Genomic DNA, 22,560 nt, shown 5'->3' on the forward strand with positions numbered 1-22,560 from the left:
GTAGGTACGCTCATAGTTTAATATACAGAAAAAGGTACATTAATGGAAAATGCCATTTTCTGACTTTTCGCGAATCTTGATGTACTTTCTGAAACAGAGCTTGAATAATATCATTAAGAGTTCTCTGGTTATGGGAGTTGTCCTCCGGATAGCATTTTGTCCAGTGGATAGCTGGACAATCCTTAACCAGTTTTTGAACAACACAATTTAACCTCTGGATAGCAATCCACTGGATAAACATTTATCCAATGGACAAGCTTATCCAGTGGATAACTTTATCCAGCCTTTTGAACAACCGGGCCCAGTATGCCAATGATGGCTTCAGTCTGTCAAACATGTTTGTCATGCATTTCATGTTATGTACTAAAACATATTTATCTCTAGTATATAATGTATATTATATTAGCAGGTCAATCTCGGCTGTCATGTGGAGAGTGTGATATTACACTCGTGTCAAATGAGCAGCTGAGTTCAATTGATTAGTTTCACGACTTGCAGAAACTATATTCAAATTTTATTTGTTTTTTTGGGCTGGTTTTAAGTATTTTAGTTTGTGCATAAAATTATTCAATCATTAAGATAAATACATTTAAATGAATACACAGATTTGAAAATATTAGATAAAGAGAATGAAAAGCACATTTTTTGGTTTGCACTTTGAAATAATATCTAAAAAAAATAAAAAAATCTGTGGTATAATACGGGGAGATAAGAACTTAATACGTTGGCATATTGTTGGCACAATGTTGGCTCATATTTCAATATTGTCATATGAAATATCAATGATATGGGTTTTTTTTATAAATATATACTGTTTTAAAAACTTTTGAATTATTCAAAATACTAAGAATTTTCTAGCTCTTGGCACAGACGGTTTAAAATAGTCCTATTTGGGAAGACTTTATTATTTGATTTTTTACTAAGTCCTCAATGCCCTTCAAACACAATCTATAGTCTCTATGATAACATAGAATCATTCAAATAAAGTGCGAATAAAATTGGTTCAGTAGTTTCAGTCAGAAGATCTTACACTGAACCAATGGATAACGTAAGTCAAATATCGTTGGGCAAGCTACTTTAAAAATAACAGTTGGTAACTTGAGAAAATGTTGGGCCAACATTGGGCCAATAACACCAACATGACAGTTGGTGGAAAGTCGTTGGGCCAACAAGGGGCCAATAGTGTCAAAATAACTGTTGGCTGAGTTTTGTTGGGCCAACAAGGGGCCAATAGTGTCAAAATAACTGTTGGCTGAGTTTTGTTGGGCCAACGTCGGTTTCTTGTTGTGCTGCCAACGCCAACTATTTACCAACTGTGCCAACCAATCACCAATGTTGGCCCAACAAAGTATTGCTATCTGGGTATTCAGTATACCACAGTGTTTTAGTCGTCGTTTTTAACAATTAAGTGTTTTTTTTCTTTTTAAGTATCATTGCCAGATGTGTAGAGTATGAGACTAGGAGGCATGGTAACAACAATTATTCAGTGTCCATGGAATTGCAAAATGAACAGGTTAATTTACTCTGCAATACTAAAGGACAGAAAGATCGATTATGATGTCACAATGACGTCATTTACAAGAAATTTACAAATATGACAAAAACAAATCATTTTTTTATTTGTATTTTCAAATCATAGATGGGGGACAATTTGCAACGCAAAGCTATAATAAAATACAAATTTTGTGTTCTATGAATTTCCGAGACAAGTGCCTTTGGTTGTGTTGATTTCAGCTGACTCATCTGTTGCAGATCTATCAACATTTCAATTAGTTACATGATCTTACAAACTAAACAAACACAACACCAATAATTTCGTAGGTTCAAATTTGTTTATTTATCGATCTTACCTGTATGAGAAGTTGATCGTTTTAGTCAAACACATTGTTCATTTTTGTTTCAATTATTTAAATGTTGACATCCTTTTCTTTTAAAAGCTGGATACATGCGTAACACATCTCCAGCCAAGAGGGTAAATTTGATGTAATGCACATGAATACGGATTGAATAAGGTCAAATTAGTGAATAATTCATCAGCGATGTTTCTTAGCTTATTTTGACAAAAATTTAACTGTCAAAAGCGAATTATTATTTAACTTATCACTTTTGTTTGTACAAAAATAAATCATACTTTGTTTTTGACATCTAGTAGCTAAAACTATTTGCCTTTTTAATAAAAAAAAAAAAGTTTTTCAGCTACTGAAGGTTATTGTCTTTAGCTGAGACTATTCAGTATACCACAGTGTTTTTTTTAGTCGTCGTTTTTAACAATTAAGTGTTTTTTTCTTCTTTTTAAGTATCATTGCCAGATGTGTAGAGTATGAGACTAGGAGGCATGGTAACAGCCATTATTCAGTGTCCATGGAATTGCAAAATGAACAGGTTAATTTACTCTGCAATACTAAAGGACAGAAAGATCGATTATGATGTCACAATGACGTCATTTACAAGAAATTTACAAATATGACAAAAACAAATCATTTTTTATGCCCCACCTACGATAGTAGAGGGGCATTATGTTTTCTGGTCTGTGCGTCCGTTCGTTCGTTCGTCCGTCCGTCCGTCTGTTCGTTCGTTCGTCCGTCTGTCCCGCTTCAGGTTAAAGTTTTTGGTCAAGGTATTTTTTGATGAAGTTGAAGTCCAATCAACTTGAAACTTAGTACACATGTTCCTTATGATATGATCTTTCTAATATTAAAGCCAAATTAAACTTTTGACCCCAATTTCACGGTCCACTGAACATAGAAAATGAAAGTGCATGTTTCAGGTTAAAGTTTTTGGTCAAGGTAGTTTTTGATGAAGTTGAAGTCCAATCAACTTGAAACTTAGTACAAATGTTTTCTATGATATTATCTTTCTAATTTTAATGTCTAATTATATTTTTTATCCAATTTCACGGTCCATTGAACATGGAAAATGATAGTGGGAGTGGGGCATCCGTGTACTTTGGACACATTCTTGTTTATTTGTATTTTCAAATCATAGATGGGGGACAATTTGCAACGCAAACTATAATAAAATACAAATTTTGTGTTCTATGAATTTCCGAGACAAGTGCCTTTGGTTGTGTTGATTTCAGCTGACTCATCTGTTGCAGATCTATCAACATTTCAATTAGTTACATGATCTTACAAACTAAACAAACACAACACCAATAAACTCATCATAGATACCAGAATTAAATGGTTAGGAATACCCCTTCCCTTTCATGAATGTGACCTACCGAATTAGACTATTTACCGGGTTTGTAATAACATGAGCAAAACGACGGGTGCCACATATGGAGCAGCATCGGCTTACCCTTCCGGAGCACCTGAGATCACCCCTAGTTTTTGGTGGGGTTCGTGTTGTTTATTCTTTAGTTTTCTATGTTGTGTCATGTGTACTATTGTTTTTCTGTTTGTCTTTTTCATTTTTAGCCATGGCGTTGTCAGTTTGTTTTAGATTTATGAGTTTGACTGTCCCTTTGGTATCTTTCGTCCCTCTCTTATAAAGAGTATCAACGGTTGTGATGTTTTATTACCGGCATAACATTATAAATCGCTTTCAGAGGCAGAATTATGGGTTGGGGTCAAATTTGGTTGATCATATAGGGCACCTCTACTCATGAAAAATGAGTAAGTAAATAGGTAAGTAAGTAAGTAAATTATAAATGAGTAAACGAGTAACTAAAGGAGTAGCGAGTTAGTAAAGGAGTAAGTCAATTAGTAAAATTCATTTGGAATTTCAACCAAAGAAGAAATCCTGGATAATCATAGGTTTGTTCTATGTTCATTTGAAATTTGAACCAAAAATGAAGAACTTGATTTTTCATCACTGTATTGGATACCTAAACTACATATTATAAACAACGGTATATTGCTGGGTCTTCTTAGTACTCCACAGAACCTCTTTTTAAATTATTAAGATCTATTTTATAGCAATCGAAACCGGGCTTCAAAGTTATTATTTTACGGGTGGCGTGAATCAGATGTGGATACTTAAAATTCCAAAGATCTTTTAGATTACATACAGTATAAACCTTTTTCATCTTGCAATAGTATATAGCATTTGACTTTTCTACACTTTACACCAGTATTCCCTAGCTATTTCAAACTAAAAGAAAAGACAAATTGAAAGAGTTAACTTGGTATTGCTTTGTTTCATAACAAGAATGACGAACTTAGATACAGATATTTTGTCTTAATTAGGGAGGGACAAATCCTACATTGTTAAGAATCACTCTGATTCAAACAAAAATTTCTCTGAAACTGACATCATCAAGATGCTTGATTTCTTGATTGACAACATTATGTTAAGTTTGGAGGACTTGTTTTTCAACAAACTATCGGCATTCCCATGGGAACGAACTGTGTCCCTCTTCTTGCGGATTTGTTCCTTTATTTATATGAGGTGTACTTTATACAAAAACTTCTCAGTTAGTAAGAAAGAAACGAAGCTCGAAATATCCTTTAACTTTACTCTCCGCTATAAAGATAATGTTTTCTCACTAAATAATTCAAGATTTGGTGACTATGTTGAACTCATCTATCCCATCGAATTGGAGATAAAGGATAAAACAGATTCAGTAAAGTCAGCCTCATATCTTGACTTACATCTAGAAATTGATAATAAGAGTTGGTGAAAAACAAAACTTTAGAACAAAAGAAATGATTTCAGCTTTCCAATTGTGAACTTTCCATTTCTATGTAGCAACATTCCAGCAGCGCCTGCATACGGAGTATATACCTCACAATTGATACGATATTCTATTACTTGTATTTCCTATCATGATTTCCTTGATGGAAGATTGCTGCTCAAAAAGAAGAGTTCCAAATCGTGAAGTTGAAATCATCCCTTCGTAAATTTTACAGACGCCATCACGAGTTGGATGACCGTTACGGAATATCTGTTTCACATATGATATCAGATATGTCCCTAATGTCGTAACTACAATCCTGTCCCCTTTCCACGAATGTGAAATACCGAAATAGACTATTTACCGGGTTTGTAATAACATGAGCAAAACGACGGGTGCCACATATGGAGCAGAATCTGCTTACCCTTCCGGAGCTCCTGAGATCACTCCCAGTTTTTGATGGGGTTCGTGTTGCTTAGTCTTCAGTTTTTTTATGTTGTGTCAATTGTACTATTATTTGTCTGCTTGTCTTTTCTTTTTAAGCCATGGCGTTGTCAATTTATTTTGGATCTATGAGTTTGAATGTCCCTCTGGTATGTTTCGCCCCTCTTTTAAAATTCTTTAGGACATACAAAGTGCACAGGAGTTTTTTTTTACTGTAAAACAAGGGTCTCACTAATTAGCGACAAGAAGCGTCATAAAGCGACAAGAAGAATAAATTTAGCGACAAGAAGAATAAATTTAGCGACAGGAAGCGACAAGAAGACTATTTAGCGACAAGAAAACATTTTTTTTAATTAGATATAAAGAAATTTGTATTTAATGGGTTTTTTTAATATACGAGCAGATATTTTTTATATTATATAGATAGACGAAGAAATTAAACATTTGTGAGGAAGATAGAGATTGTGAAATTTATATTATTATATTGGTAGATGAAGAAATTAAACATTTGTGAGGAAGAAAGAGATTGAGCTTTTTTTTTTTTAAATTATTGAATATGAAGAATATGTATAAGATAATGTATGTATCTGTTTTCAGCAAAGTCAAAGTATGAATAAACGAATGGAGATATATATGGAGTGGGCATAATAGAACATAATCTTTTGATTCATTTGCTTAATGCTATGCTATAACTGTAATCTTGTTATGTCAATCCGAACTTTATTTGTAGAACTCTCAGCCACGCTTTGCCATCTTTATTATTTAAGCGTGTTTCCAGACCCCACGACGGGGACGTGGTTCTACCTTGGGCTCCATATGGGATTGTCAGTCCACCATCTGTTGAAGTGGTGGACTCTGGGTTTGCGTTTAACTTTCTCCCATGAGTCAAGAATTTTTGCAATGCAAAAGCCTTTTCTTTCTCCGATTTAATTTGCCATAGAGCTTTTGTGCATTGAAAATGGCTTACTGAGGAGCTTAGCTCAAAGTCCTAAATTTACGCCATCCGTCAAACAAATTTTTACTTGCATAAGCTTCGTAACAGGGTAAACGTAATACTGGCTGTTATACATAATAAAGGATAAAATATTATGTAAATAAATGTTTCATTTTTTTCCCATCAATATTAACCAACTTGTCGCTAAAATTGTTTTCTATTGCATATTCTTTTAATATTTATTTGAAATAAGTAATTTTAATAAAAAAAAATGTTTTCTTGTCGCTTCTTGTCTCTTCTTGTCGCTTCTTGACGCTTATTTTTGCTAATTATTGAGACCGTAAAACAACAACAACACATGGAAGTTTTTAACGGCCTTGTCTGGCTATACATATATCTTTTATCAATAATTTATTTTAACAATAGTAATTAAATGTTAATTTTACAACATTCCATTTTAAAGGGAAGTAATAATGTTCCAAAACATTGGTTCGCCGTTACAACAGCAATACTAAGCTACTCTGCTCATTTAAACATGCCAAAACTAAAGCATAACTAAAATTAAAGCACAACTTCTGATACACAAACACTGAAAATATGTTATGTGTACGGTTATTTTTGTCCGTTGTTATCGACTATTTGTAAAACATTTGTTTGGTTAATAGTTAGATATTTTGGGGGAAATCGCGGGAATCCATTCGGATTTCTTGGAAAGTTATACCCGGAACTCTGCAAATGAAAACAATTAATATTCATCAATGTTTTTATGTTTGTAAATAATTTGTCCCAGTGACATTCACAGACAAACAACTATGTAACGTACGTGGCTACATTGTAGAACCGGATTTCACATTTAAAAGATCTTAATACTGAGGAAAAGAATGGCCGATGACATCGAAGATGTATCATTTTTGCCAGGTAAATGAAAAAAGCTGACAAGCTGGACTAGCACACTGTCGACTAGTCTTATCTTTATTACATGACATAACCCTTTGCGGTATTTACACCTTAAATTATACACTCACTACAGACAAGCACCTGGATGATTTTTAAGGCAATTGTCTTTATATTACACATTATTAGATTATACATGCACAATTTAAATCAATAATTTTAATTTCAGAATTATAAAAAAGGCAGTGACATGCCGAATCTTGGTTCCGTTCACCTAATTTGTGTTCAACCTGATTCATGTTAGCCCTAGTTCCTGTGGCCCTGATACCTGTTCTCCCAGGGTCCATTTGCGCTAATTTTTATTTTTTTCTAATTGTTGTCTAAGTACTAAGTTGTATCAATGTTAAGTATTTGAACAAAATATGTTAAAGTTTGTTGAAAAATTGACAGAATATTAATGTTGTCGCAACCAATTTTTATTTTCCCTTTTATTTTCAGAGTAATATACTGGAATACAATGTATTTATCTTTATTGATAAAATAATTGTAATCAGTCAATTATGGTGGATATAACAGTATAATGAAATAAGAAAGTGTCCAAATATCTACAAAATTGGCTGTAAAAATGCTGTTCAAAAACCACATGACTAAAATTTAGAGGGGTATAACATTAGAACACACTTACACAGATATATTTGAACACAATAATCACACTTATATGGATTATGATTGACTATCATTTGAAAGTAAAATTCATTGGCGGATCCAGGGGGGTTCTGGGGTTGGAAACCCCCTTTTTTTGGCCAATCAATGCATTTGAATGGGGACATATAGTTGGAACCCCCCTTTGTCCTGGGTTGGGAACCCCCCTTTTTAAAATGGCTGGATCAGCCCCTGAAATTACATTTACTGGGGGAGAATTTGAATCAGATCTACTCTAACATTTTTAGGTTCATTTTCTAGGCACTTTATACATACATATACTTATACATTTACATATGCATATACGTTTACATATATACTTGTATATGTATACATATTTATTGTAGGTGAGAATTTAAACAGGAAGTCAGTTTACGAACCTTCAGTCAAACAGCGATGTAAACAACTTGTTTGTTCCAAAGGAAGAGCAACAGCTATAGTTGTATTCTGTGCAGTCTTTATTCTTATTATAGCTATCATTGCTGCATTTGCTCGTTCTGGATCTTCCTCCTGTGGAAAACTAAACACTGTTCTGGCTACCCCCACACCTAATATAACCAAAGAAGACATCTACGCCACTAATGGTGACATTTTCCCTTGGCAAGATATCCGGTTACCAGACACTGTTGAACCAATTAGTTATGATGTATTTTTAGAACCAGACATGAAAGCATTGAAATTTTCTGGAACAGTGAAAATTGAAGCAAAAATTAAGGCAACCACATCTTTAATTGTTTTGCATACAAAAAATTTGACATTGACAACGGTACTTGTGAAGCCAATTACGTTGACGGGACCAAGTACCAAAACATCACCAATAGTTGTTGAAAAACACTTAGAGTTTTTTAAGAACGAACAACTGGCTATTCTAACTGATAGAAAAATGTACCCATCAGCTAGGACAGGGATCGAGATTATCATTAAGTTCAACGCTAACATTGTCAGTAAACTTGCTGGATTCTATTTAAGTAGTTATAAGACAAAGAGTGGAGAAATTAGGTAAGTGTGGGTAAAAAAGTAATAAGTTGCAATTAACGAAAATTGTAATGCAAATTTTAATTTCAACAACAATTTTAAGTGGACAATGTTGTGGATGTTATATATATATACACATATTTTTTTTAGAGGATGAAATCTAATGCATGACAAATTTAGGAAATTTCTTAATATAGACTTTTATTCTTTTGATATATCAATTTTAAAACATGTAGAAGGTATACATACTCTGATATTTAATGAAACACCAAGTTTTAAATTGTTCTTGTAAAGGTATACTTAAAATATACATGTATATAAAAGAAGATACTTAGAATATAAAAAAGAAGTTATGGTATGATTGCCAGAGACATTGACTCTCCACAAGAGACCAAATGACACAGAAATTTACAACTATAGGTCACCATACTGCCTTCAACAATGAGCAAATCGTATACCACATAGCTTTAAAAGGAGTTCACTTGTACTTAAGTTGAAAAAGGAACTGTTTTATGGAGACATTGAAGTTTTCCATGTTCGTATATAATGTTGTTCGGCTTTCCCTTGGAAATTGATAGAAAATTTAATAATTTTGTTTATTTTGATTAAGTAAACAGTTTTGTTGGTTCAGATGATTATCATGTTGTACAATGTAATTATTTTGAAAGATTGGAACTTGTTCTAAATCTTTCATTAGCCACTGGCCTCCCTAACAACATGACAGGTTAGCTACTATTACTGCATGTATTCACACTGAAATATAGTTCCCTACAGTTCTCATGAATATGCACATAATACACATAAAAAACAGTGAAAAATGGGTATATTTTGGAGCAGTTCATTCAAGAATGTATGTAATTAAGGTGTGTTGATGTGCAGGCTTTTTTAAAGACAAATTTATAAGGTAATTGAGTATTGATACAATACTAGTATGATTGACAACTGTCATTATCACCAAACGATCAGGGACAAGGTAGACCTTAAATTACAATGCCCCTACTCCTAAACTGTCAATCAAATTGACCACATTACTTGTCAACCTCAGTGTTACATAATTATACAAACCCAATATACATCTCAATACACAAATATTTGACCTCATAATTGAAAACACAAAAGTTTATATTAGATGTCTGATATATAAGGATGATAGATTTATTTATTGCCTAATACTTTTGATCTATATTACATAAAGTGATTCTGTAAATTATGTCTGAAAGATAAATGATAAATTAAGGATTAACATGATCTTTAAAAAAATGAAATATAATATCCACAAGTGCTATCCAGTACTTTGATTATAAATTTTCATTGATTTATTTCCAAATCAAAACTATCACCTTTTCTGACAAATAATTATTTTCCCACATATATACATCACCAGTCAGGGGACTTACTGAAATAAGTGATTTTTAAATCACTTATTTGAGTAGCAAATTCGAGGTTTTGTCACAAATTGGGATTTCGTAGTTTTTTCAAAATTTTAAACACATAGATTAAAATAATATCTTTTAATTAGTAAAATTAAAAAAAAATGAACTTTTTGCTACTTTTAAGTAGCAAGGTTTATGCCTTTTATGCTATCATTTAGCTGAAAATTCTATTTTAGTTGAAAAAATGCTATAATTATAATGGCTTTACATAATGAACTGATACTTTCTTTCTTAATAGATTTTTCACAGCAGTGGGAGTATTTTTCCTGTGAAGTTCAAGGTTTCATCTTTCAGATTATGTAATAAGATTCTATTGTTCGCCATAAAAATTTCACTGTTCGGGGGTTTTGAAATTAGTGGGGGTTATTAAAAGAATGATACTTAAACAAGTGATTTTTGGGAAGGAAATTGAGGTCTGATACTTAAACAAGTGATTCTTATGTCATTATCCTAGATTCAGTACAAGGTCATCACCTGAAATGACCTGGTCATCCTAGACATCACAGATGTTGGTTCTGATAAGTTTAGAAACATAATTAGTCCCTGGATCATTAGTATTCTATATTTAAAGCTACAATAAAATTAAATCACTTCTTCTAGTGATTAATTTGTACTACTTAAATAGGTCGAGAACTCTAGATTTTCTGACGTCAGAATATATTTGCATAGTAATTTCCAAAACACAAGGCCAATTCGGCCTTCAAAAACTGACCAATCGAACCAATGAACTACAATGCATTGTGGGCTACTACGAGTAAACTACTACTTAAAACACGTGGAATTAGTTGGAAAACAATCAACTAATATACATGTATTGTCTGGGACTCTCATTACCAATGTTTTTATTCTGCAAATATGCTTAATGTAAAATATATAACGTAATCTTCAATTTGCATGCTCAGATTAAAAAAATATTGTTTACTGGCTTCACGATTCGACTTTCTTTTTCGCCTTGCAAAAGTAGTTGAACCGGTTTTGTGCCTTGTTATGAATTGAACCTGCATTAATTTCATAACATGAAACAGTGAAATATTCAATGAAGTGACCACTGTCCAGTAAGAAAATCATTTGAGCTCTTTTAAACCGGTATAATGTCATTCCAAAACATTGCTGCCTACAAAAACACGAAAACTTTCATTGAAACACTTCTTTCTGTACTGAATGTGTAATTTTTTTTATCAGGGCCTGAACTAAAAGAAAGAACATCATAATATTCAGTATGCTAAAAATAAGTGTAATGAAAGTGGCAGGGACGGATCAAGCCATTTTAAAAAGGAGGGTCCTAACCATGGACAAAAGGGGAGGGGGTTCCAACTACATGTCCCCATCCAAATGCACTGATCGTCCAAAAAAGGGGGGTCCATACCCCGGAACCCCCGCCCCCTTGATCCGCCACTGAGTGGGTACGGTATATAGCTCAACACATTTTTTTATAGTTTCATCCATCGATAATATCCGTTTGTTGCTAATTTTATCACAAAATATACCTCAGAGGTTTTTTATCGTTCGGCTTCTGTCCTGTAGACATATGTAAAATATCTCCAATATTAAAAGTCTCTGGATCACAGTGGGTGCCATATTACCTTTTATTTTTTTTCTTAAACGTGCTTTGTATATAGAAATAAGAAGATGAGGTATGAGTGCCAAATGAGACATCTTTCCGACAAAGACATAATTTAGTAAAGTAAGCAGTCATAGGTTCAATGCTGAAAAGTAAGCTATTTATAAATGACCCAAAAATTACTTGCGTAAAACAATCCAAAAAAAAAAAAAAAAAAGGAGAAGAAATCCATCCCATCAAAAAAAAATATTGTATAGGAAGGAGCCTGTATTTCAGTGGGTGTCATTTGTTTATGTGTTACATATTTGTTTTCTGTTCATTTTTTTTTAAATATAATTAAGGCCGTTAGTTTTCTCGTTTGAATTGTTTTACATTGTAATATAGGGGCCTTTTATAGCTGACTATGCGGTATGGGCTTTGCTCATTGTTGAAGGCCATACGGTGATCTATAACTGTTAATTTCTGTGTCATTTTGGTCTCTTGTTGACAGCTGTTTCATTGGCAATCATACCAAATCTTATTTTTTATTATAGATCCAACGCTGCAATTTTCACAAAACATATCAAATTTTCCACCTTGTCGCACATACACATGGATAACATCATTACAGCTTATTTCCTAATGTTCGTAGAGCAAAACTTTGGTTAGCTTGCTTGCTTTGTTTGTATATTGTACTAAATATAAAATATACAAGTTAAACTATGCCTATATATATATTGTTTAAAGATGTCAATCTTATTTTCAAAGCTTGAATAAACAACTATACAAACAAAGCAAGCAAGCCAACCAAAGTTTTACTTTGCAGGTATCAGAAATCAGCTGTAATGATTTTATTCAGTTTGGCAAATGTCCGAGAACATTAAAAAACGAACAAACTGAAACTACAGTAGCTGAATTCACTACCTTTAAAATAAAGGGAACAGTTTGGAAGTCCCATATACTGAAATGTGACAAAAATAAATACTTATATATTTTGTTAACACTGTCATGTATGTAAATATTTCTTCGCCTTTTTGAAGTACACAAAATTCAAGGATCACACATTGCCTTTAATTATCTATACGAAAATTGCTGTACTCGAGAATATCAGCTGGCTGTTATCGACGGCTTACTTTACACTAGTAAGTTTGTCTCATGGGTAATTGTGTTTTTCGCTGTTGTTTCGTTGCTGTGTGGTGGACGAATACATGAAATCTCTGTGCAATCATCAAACATATTAATGGCTATTTATCGGGTAATTGAAGCCCTTTTTTCTTCGCATAGAAACAACTCTTCGTTAATCTGAGCATGGAAGTAAAACTTTATATCACGAACTTTAAATGGGGATACACAAAATGAAAAACTAAGCGAAATTGTGAATCCCGCATTGCACGAAAAAATGTGTTGTATTTCAGTAACTAACACGTGTTCTTGGTTGATTGTAAACACATAGTAGTCCATCATGCATTGTGACTCATTTAGTGGATTGGTCAAAAACCTAGGTAAATATAAATTGCGTCACATGTAAATAAACAATTACATGTGCGAGAACATAAGTATGCTAATTTATGCATTTCCATATAAGGTAGTGGTCCTGACCTGTTAAAGAGGTGATTATTAAAGAAAGACAACTCTAACTTCCAACCTTTATGGAAATAATGTTACTTGAATCAGTGATTTATAAAATCACTTATTTAAGTAAGTCCCCTGACTGATCACATAGGCATGATAGGTGTACATGTATATATATTCATTTTGAACATCCAAGAGGCTAGCAATCTTGCAATTAGTTATCTTTGTTTTTCTAAACTTTCAGATTTTCTTTAACCTGATTAATTACTTTTACAAAATGTGACTTGGATTATTTGTGGATGGAGAGTTGTCACATTGGCACTCATACTACATCTTCTTATATCTATTAACTTGATAAGGAGGATATGTGTAATTTTTTTCAGACATATTGGTACAACACAGTTTCAGCCAACCGGTGCCAGACAAGCGTTCCCTTGTTTTGATGAACCAGGACTAAAGGCCACATTTAAAATGTCAATTGTACGAGACAAGAAGCATATTGCTTTATTTAATATGCCCCTAAACAAAACAGAAGATTATAAGAATGGGCGAGTGGTAGATAGATTCCAGGAAAGTGTCAAGATGTCAACTTATCTTGTAGCTTTTGTTGTTTGTGATTATAAATCAAAGAAAGGAAAGACAAAATCAGGAGTTGATGTGAGTACATCATACACAATGTACACTGCCAATTCATTTATTTACATAGATACCATTTTTCATTGTTTTATTGAAGTCTGTGTACAAGCCTATATAAAATGTGTAATTTATACTTATGCTACAGCAGTAAACTTTCTTTCCCAATAGTGGAATCATGAATATATTGAAAGCTGGACTTAATATTAACACACACTTTGAATAAACAGATTTTTAACTTTTACCTCAAGTGTTATTTAACTATCAGACCAAATGTTTTACATTTGATTAGAAAAAAAAATTGAAAAAAATTGTTCTCACAAAAATGTTCATCACATGTACAAGAATTTATGAATTACCCCTGGTACATCTAAATTGAGTATTAAATATGACCATGATTACATAGGTAGCAGTTTATGCAGTATTATATATTACCATTATTACATAGGTAGCAGTTTATGCAGTATTATATATTACAAATGTACCATGATTACATAGGTAGCAGTTTATGCAGTATTATATATTACCATGATTACATAGGTAGCAGTTTATGCAGTATTATATGTTACCATGATTACATAGGTAGCAGTTGATGCAGTATTATATATTACCATGATTACATAGGTAGCAGTTTATGCAGTATTATATATTACCATGATTACATAGGTAGCAGTTTATGCAGTATTAAATATTACCATGATTACATAGGTAGCAGTTTATGCAGTATTCTATATTACCATGATTACATAGGTAGCAGTTTATGCAGTATTCTATATTACCATGATTACATAGGTAGCAGTTTATGCAGTATTATATATTACCATGATTACATAGGTAGCAGTTTATGCAGTATTCTATATTACCATGATTACATAGGTAGCAGTTTATGCAGTATTAAATATTACCATGATTACATAGGTAGCAGTTTATGCAGTATTCTATATTACCATGATTACATAGGTAGCAGTTTATGCAGTATTCTATATTACCATGATTACATAGGTAGCAGTTTATGCAGTATTCTATATTACCATGATTACATAGGTAGCAGTTTATGCAGTATTCTATATTACCATGATTACATAGGTAGCAGTTTATGCAGTATTCTATATTACCATGATTACATAGGTAGCAGTTTATGCAGTATTCTATATTACCATGATTACATAGGTAGCAGTTTATGCAGTATTCTATATTACCATTATTACATAGGTAGTAGTTTATTGAGTATTATATATTACCATAATTACATAGGTAGCAGTTTATGCAGCAGAAGACCAAATAGACCAGGTAGATTTTGCTTTGAAGGTGGCAATCATAGTTTTAGAGTATTACGATGATTTATATAAGATAAAATACCCTCTACCAAAGCTAGGTAAGTATTATACACTATTTATTAACCAACTAAGTGCATTATTGCCAAAAGTGACTGTTTATTAAAAATTACATATTTTCTGTAATGGCCCTGTTTTTCTGTAATGGCCCTGTTATTTTCTGTAATGGCCCTGTTTTTCTGTAATGGCCCTGTTTTTTCTGTAATGGCCCTGTTTTTCTGTAATGGCTCTGTTTTTTCTGTAATGGCCCTGTATTAATGCCCAGTTTGTCTGTATTAAGCCCTGTTAGGATTTTTAATAAAGTTAGTAAAACTAAGTTGTAAAGAGTATAATACTTTTTTGTATTTTGTTTAATTTAGTAACCAGCAACCAACATTAAAGAACCATATAAAGGGATCACTGTTCATCCTGTTTTTAAGACATATCTCTTTCAACTTAATATCTTGGATATTTGGTATATTTAAAGCTTTATAATGGTGAAGTACAACTTATTTTGTTCAAACTAAACTGTCATTAAAAGAGTAAGACAGTACACCAAGTTAGCAGCAACACATACACTTTTGTTTAGTTGGTTAATAAATGTATTAAGAAATGGGTGTTTTTATAATGGCCCTGTTATATGTCCAAGGTCTGTAATAATGGTCGAGGAAGTCTGTAATGGCCCGAGGCAACGACGAGGGCTATTACAGACATCTGAGGCCATTATTACTGACCGATAAAAACACCCATTCATTAATACTATTATCGATATAAGTTGCATCTTACGACACATGTTTTCTTAAATTCAATATCTCATTATCAAGACAAATGTGTCATTGAAATGACATGAGCCTGGCCTTGATTACATTTGGGTGGACTTATTACCATTGTTATGTTGTATTCAACTTTGATGATTTGAAGGAGGACAATGTCAAAAGTACTTGTAATTAATGAAAAAAAGTGAAAAAAACATGCAAATCTAAACATTAAGCTGATTCTTCTGATTGTTTTAAACATTAATATTGTATAATCAAATTTGTAATTCATTATTGTAAAAAATACACATTTAATACTGATGTCTATATAGAATATGAAAATATCATATTTCTTGATGTTGTAATTATATTATTCCAGATTTGATAGCTATACCAGATTTTAGTGCAGGAGCTATGGAGAACTGGGGTTTAGTTACATACAGGGAATCAGCAGTGTTATATCATCCAGGAGAGTCTTCAGACTCAGACAAACAGTGGGTAGCAGTTGTTATTGCTCATGAGTTAGCTCATCAGGTAAAGTTTATAGTTCATTTTACTTAGGTATTATACAAGCCACACTAGTTGTCACTTTGTAATATTTATAAGAAAGAAGATGTGGTATCATTGCCAATGAGACAACTCTCCACAAGAGACCAAATGACACAGAAATTAACAACTATAGGTCACCATATGACCTTCAACAATGAGCAAAGTATTATTTGTCTGTTTGAAGCCTATTTCAATTTACAAACTGTTTTAATGTCTATGACTGCATTCAAACAATGGAATACAAAAATAAGAAGATTTGGTTTTGATTGTCAATAAGACAACTGTCCACCAGAGATGTAGAATTTTGCAACTCAAAGTTTAAAGAAAATAGAAACCAAGAGATAATGTTTCTGTCATCAAAGATAAGATTAGCACCAAGGCTGTGGGACAAGATTAATATAAGATTAAGAGGATTTTTATTGTAAAGATATGCCATAAAATTTAATATTTTTTGAGGAGTGCAGTTAATAGAAAATATTATATAAGGATAAAATGTGGTATGATTTTCAATGAGATAACTCTTCACAAGAGACTAAATGACACAGAAACTAACAACTATAGGTCATCATAAGGCCTTCAATGATGAGCCAAACCCATACTGCATGGTCATCTATAAGGCCCGAAATGACAAATGTAAATAATTTTGTTTACTTAAATGTGACGTTATGTTGTAGTGGTTTGGTAACTTAGTAACACCAAAATGGTGGGATGATACATGGCTGAATGAAGGGTTTGCCTCCTACGTAGAATACCTTGGTACAGATAAAGTGGATCCCACATTAAAAATGGTAAATATATCAGTTCAGTTTCAAAAGTCTTGTTTCGTTTCATTATTTAGTTTTCTTTAAAGTCCTTTGTAAATAGTATTATATGTACCTAGTTTTATTAGTATTCAAAATGTAATGCATATACACATGGCAATTGTTCAAGAATTATTGCAAAATTCTCTATGACAAATTTTACAAAACAAAAATTGATCAGAACAGAAAAATATAAGGGAAATCTAAGATAAGTCCAGTAAATAAACAAATTCATGTATTTTTCAATTGTCTTTATTCAAAACTATCCTTAAAGATGTACTTCGGTGAGGATTAGGAATTTTTGTCATATGTTTAGACTCCTTTTTCCCCCCTATGGTACAGGGTTAAATACTTTGCTCCACAACACACATTTCATATAAGACTTCAATAGTTCATAAAAGGTCAATATACAAAAATGTAAGCAGATTCTAGATTCCTCTTCTTTTAACTTGAGACCCATATAATATCAATGCAAATATAAAGTAAAAGTCGTGAGTCTGCATTCTCCAGCCATTGTTTAAAAATTAACTAAGGCCACACCAATTTAATTCCTTGTTCGACGGATCCGCCCGCACCTATTTTTTTCAAAACAGAATTTTTTTATTTTTTTTATATTCCCGCTTCCCGCATCCGGAAATGTAATCGTGTCCATTTCCCGCTCCGTTTTTTTTGTAAATATTGTAAACAGATATTTGCACTTGTTTTTATAATCACGATCTAACCTGTATTTATAACGATTTTAAAGATAGAAACACACAAGTTCGCTGTATCAATGTCTGTGATAATATTTGATTCAGCATGAAACCCTTTTATTCCAAATGGGAGTGCTCCGATATAAATATATAACAGAGGAAAATACCAGTACAGAACAAAACATTGGTTTCTTTCCCCCGTACTTATATTCCCTATCAAAATATGTTCGTTGTTAGTAATAAACTTCAAAGAACTTCGGGAAGAAATGCCTTCAACTGCAATTATATTGTATGCTGGCGATACAAAACTATCCATACCCTCTGCATGTTTATGCACCTGTCCTGATTGATTCAGGGGCCTGTCGTTCAGCAGTTAGATACCTTTCGTTGATGTTCATACATATTTTTTGGTATATTACCGTTTGTATATATATAAATTAGAGCGTTGGTTTTTCGAATTGTGTACACTTATAATTTTGGGCCGGTCCCTTATAGCTTGCTGTTTGGTCTGGGTCAAAGTCCTGCCGTACGTACTATCATGACCTGTATTTGTTATTATCAGGTTGGGAACAATCCTCCCTCAGACAGGGCACATATGGGGCCATTTTACTGTTGTAAAAAAGAAAAAAAGAAATACCAAGGATTTGCATAGTGTTACTATACAAATCCTTTGAAAAACTTTTAAAAATTTAATTAAAAAGAGGAGAAATACATCATATTTTAAACAACATTACTATTCTTAAAGAGGGGTCCACTTATTTTGAATAATATTAAAGTAAATGTGTTAACATGGCCTAAGTCCAGGAATATTACAAAATTCTTGGGCATGTTTTGACCATTTAATACCAGATAGATATATAGTTCTTTGGGAAACTATGAGCTCTTTTGTACTAAAAAGTTTTATTTACAAAGAAATATATTGTAACTGATATTGACCCCTCATAAAAAGGATATTTTTAAAATTGAGGGGGTTGTTCCCAATCTGATTATGACTTGGATGGAGAATTGTCTCATTAATTGGCACACATACATATACCAAATCTAATTATTCAATTATTTATTGGTGAACAGGGAAAAACACTTCATAAATTAAAGAAATGTCAAAGTACAAGTGATTAATCAAGTTTTAATATTGTCAAAACCTACTATTTTATGTTTACAAAAAAAAATTATAATAGCTCGCCTTTACTTTTCAAGCTTCGCCTCAAAAATTTGCAAATTAAATATATTTTTATTAAAATTTTCAAATCGCTCGCTCGCCCCAATTTTTGGAGTCCAAAAATCCGTAGAACAAGAAATTAAATTGGTGTGGCCTAACTTGAAAAGGATCTCCATAAACTTTCAATATTTCACCTAATTACATCCTCAAAGGCTTTAAAGTCATATGAAACTTCAAATTAAAAAATAAATATGCATATGTTTTTATGCCCCACCTAAGATAGTAGAAGGTCATTATGTTTTCTGGTCTGTGCGTCTGTCCGTCTGTTCGTCCGTCTGTTCGTCCGTCTGTTTGTTCGTCCGTCCATCCGTTCCTCCCGCTTCAGGTTAAAGTTTTTGGCCAAGGTAGTTTTTGATGAAGCTGAAGTCCATTTAACTTGAAACTTAGTACGCATGTTCCTTATGTTATGATCTTTCTAATTTTAAAGAAAATTAGACGTTTGACCCCATTCCACGGTTCATTGAACATAGAAAATGAAAGTGCGAGTTTCAGGTTAAAGTTTTTGGTCAAGGTAGTTTTTGATGAAGTTAAAGTCCAATCAACTTGAAACTTAGTACACATGTTCCCTATTGTATGATCTTTCTTTTTTTAATGCCAAATTAGATTTTTTACCCAATTTCACGGTCCATTGAACATGGAAAATAATAATGGGAGTGGGGCATCTGTGTACTTTGGACACATTCTTGTTTATAACTAAATGGTTAGTTTTTACTATAAAACTTATGGACATATGCTCTTTCTCAAGAAAATTATATATTTTGTCCAAATTAAGTTTACTTTTTTTTAATTGCTTGCTTCCAGCAAACAATTCGCCGATATGTTTTCTGTATTCAGCGTGACCTTTCTCGTAAAAACCCCGGGTTGCAATACACAAGTGCGAATGGAAAACCAAACGCCACTCTGTCATCAAGATATCGTATTGTACCTGTTATACATGTACTTACCTGAATATCCATGCTTATTTGTTGATTGTTTACAAACGGGTGACATTCATTAAACTGCGGCTTCAAAACACTACCATTAATTAGCTGCTATATTTTCTAAACAACACTGACCGATTGAAATATTTTTTGACGATTTTATGAAATTTATGCGAAAAAATGATAAAATCGTGCATAGAAGACTAAGTTTATGATATATGTATGCATTGGTTCAAGAATTGGATAAACATTATTTTTCACCAGTCACTCGATTCATATGACTTTAAGTATATAAGTGAAAATCATTTCATGTAGAATTGGGTCTCAACTCTAATTATTGGTATATTCAATTTCATTTATGATTGTGACCTGTTTTAATTTATTCCCTAAAGAGATATGAATGGAGTGTGATGATAATAAGTGCTTCCTAATACCATTTTAATTGTTTGATACTGGAAGCTAACTTATGAGGTCAAACTGTTTAGATGCAAAAGACAAACAAAATATTTTGTTCAATTTTAATTATATGACACAAGATAATTTTTATACCCTTCCGTAGCACCTGAGATTGGTGGGGATCGTGTTGCTCAGTCTTTAGTTTTATACGTTGTGTATTGTGTTTTAATTTTTCTGTTCGTCTTTTTGTCGAGCCTTCGACTTTAGTCGAAAAAGCGAGACATAGCGATCCTACATTCCGTCGGCGTCGGCGGCATCCACAAATATTCACTCTGTGGTTTTTGAAATTTTAATAACTTTCTTAAACTATCCTTGAATTGTACGAAACTTGGACAGAAGCTTGTTTATGTTCATAAGATAGTATCCAGAAGTAAATTTTGTAAAAATAAAATTTCATTTTTTCCATATTTTACTTATAAATGGACTTAGTTTTTTCTGCCAGGAAACATTACATTCACTCTGTGGTTAAAGTTTTTAAAATTTTAATAACTTTCTTAAACTATCCTGGAAATGTTCAAAACATGGCCAGAAGCTTGTTTATGATCAGGAGATAGTATCCAGAAGTAAATTTTGTAAAAATAAAATTCCATTTTTTCCGTATTTTACTTATAAATGGACTTAGTTTTTTCTGCCAGGAAACATTACATTCACTCTGTGGTTAAAGTTTTTAAAATTTTAATAACTTTCTTAAGCTATCCTGGAATTGTAAGAAACTTGGCCAGAAGCTTGTTTATGATCAGAACTGACAGAAGATAGTATCCAGAAGTAAATTATGTAAAAATAAAATTCCATTTTTCACGTATTTTACTTATAAATGGACTTAGTTTTTCTTCCAGTTAACATTACATACAGTCTGCAGTTAAAGTATTTAAAACATTTTAAAGATTCTTAAACTAGCCTGGATTTTTACCAAACTTGAACAGAAGCTTCTGACAATCAAAAGATAGTATCGAGAGGAATGATTTTATTGATTTTTTTCATCATTTTTGATGAGTGTGTGATTAACAGCAAAAGTAGGCGAGACACTGGGTTCCGCGGAACCCTAACAAATTTTTCTTTTTATACGACCGCAAAAATTGAAAATTTTTTGGTCGTATATTGGTATCACGTTGTCATCTTCGTCGTTGTCGTCATCCGTCGTCGGTGGCCCAAGACTTTTGGTTTTCGCACTATAACTTAAGACTAAGTGAATAGAAATCTATGAAATTTAAACACAAGGTTTATGACCATAAAAGGAAGGTTGGGATTGATTTTGGAAGTTTTGGTGCTAACAGTTTGGGAATTAGGGGCCAAAAAGGGCCCAAATAAGCATTTTCTTTGTTTTCGCTCTATAACTTTAGTTTAAGTAAATAGAAATCTATGAAATGTTGACACAAGGTTTATGACCATAAAAGGAAGGTTGGGATTGGTCTTGGGAGTTTTGGTCCCAACAGTTTAGGAATAAGGGGCCGAAATTAAACTTTGTTTGAATTCATCAAAAATTGAATAATTGGGGTTCTTTGATATGCCGAATCTAACTCTGTATGTAAATTCTAAATTTTGGTCCCATTTTCAAATTGGTCTACATTATGGTCCAAAGGGTCCAAAATTAAACTAAGTTTAACTGGTTACATATGCCCTCCTAAAATTTGACCTAATCGAGCAAAATGAAGTTTATCTCCAATCCCCTTTCTGCAGAGTGAACATGATATACCTGTGAATCCCTTTATTAGGTATTTTTTTTTACCTATATAATTATTATTGATTTGTGTAACATCTATCTTATAGTAACAACTTCCTTGAGAACCCCCACCCCCCCTTTTTTTTTTGGAAGATTCACATTATTTTTTCCATAATACTTATTTTTGTAACATCTCTCTGACAGAGCTATGATCTATTCTATATTCTCTAGTCTTGTGGGGGATCAGCAATTGTTAAATTTTAAAATTTGTTTGAGATATTTTTGCCATATATACAATGTAAGTATAGTGACTGTACAGCCTCTTTCTGTTAGATTTCCATCTTTTTATATGTATTTAATTGACCTTTATAACATTTACCTGATCTACAAGGTGAGAACTATAAATCAGCTGTGTTAATCAGATATAGGAAGATGTGGTGTGAGTGCCTGA

The 22,560-nt window shown here is 32.5% G+C and overlaps 1 protein-coding gene across 1 annotated transcript in view; it reads left to right on the plus strand.

Annotated features, from left to right (window-relative positions):
• Positions 1-6,669: 6,669 nt before the first annotated feature.
• Positions 6,670-22,560, plus strand: part of LOC139515620 (endoplasmic reticulum aminopeptidase 1-like) — a 56,970-nt gene continuing 41,079 nt past the window's right edge. The window contains exons 1-6 of the mRNA XM_071305244.1: positions 6,670-6,914; positions 7,940-8,591; positions 13,496-13,769; positions 15,000-15,120; positions 16,193-16,347; positions 17,037-17,150. Coding sequence (XP_071161345.1) covers positions 6,878-6,914; positions 7,940-8,591; positions 13,496-13,769; positions 15,000-15,120; positions 16,193-16,347; positions 17,037-17,150 — 1,353 coding nt within the window. The 5' untranslated portion in view covers positions 6,670-6,877. The remainder of the gene's footprint in view (positions 6,915-7,939; positions 8,592-13,495; positions 13,770-14,999; positions 15,121-16,192; positions 16,348-17,036; positions 17,151-22,560) is intronic.

This window comes from Mytilus edulis, chromosome 3 (genome assembly GCF_963676685.1).
Source record: "Mytilus edulis chromosome 3, xbMytEdul2.2, whole genome shotgun sequence".
NCBI classification, from domain to species: Eukaryota; Metazoa; Mollusca; class Bivalvia; order Mytilida; family Mytilidae; genus Mytilus; species Mytilus edulis.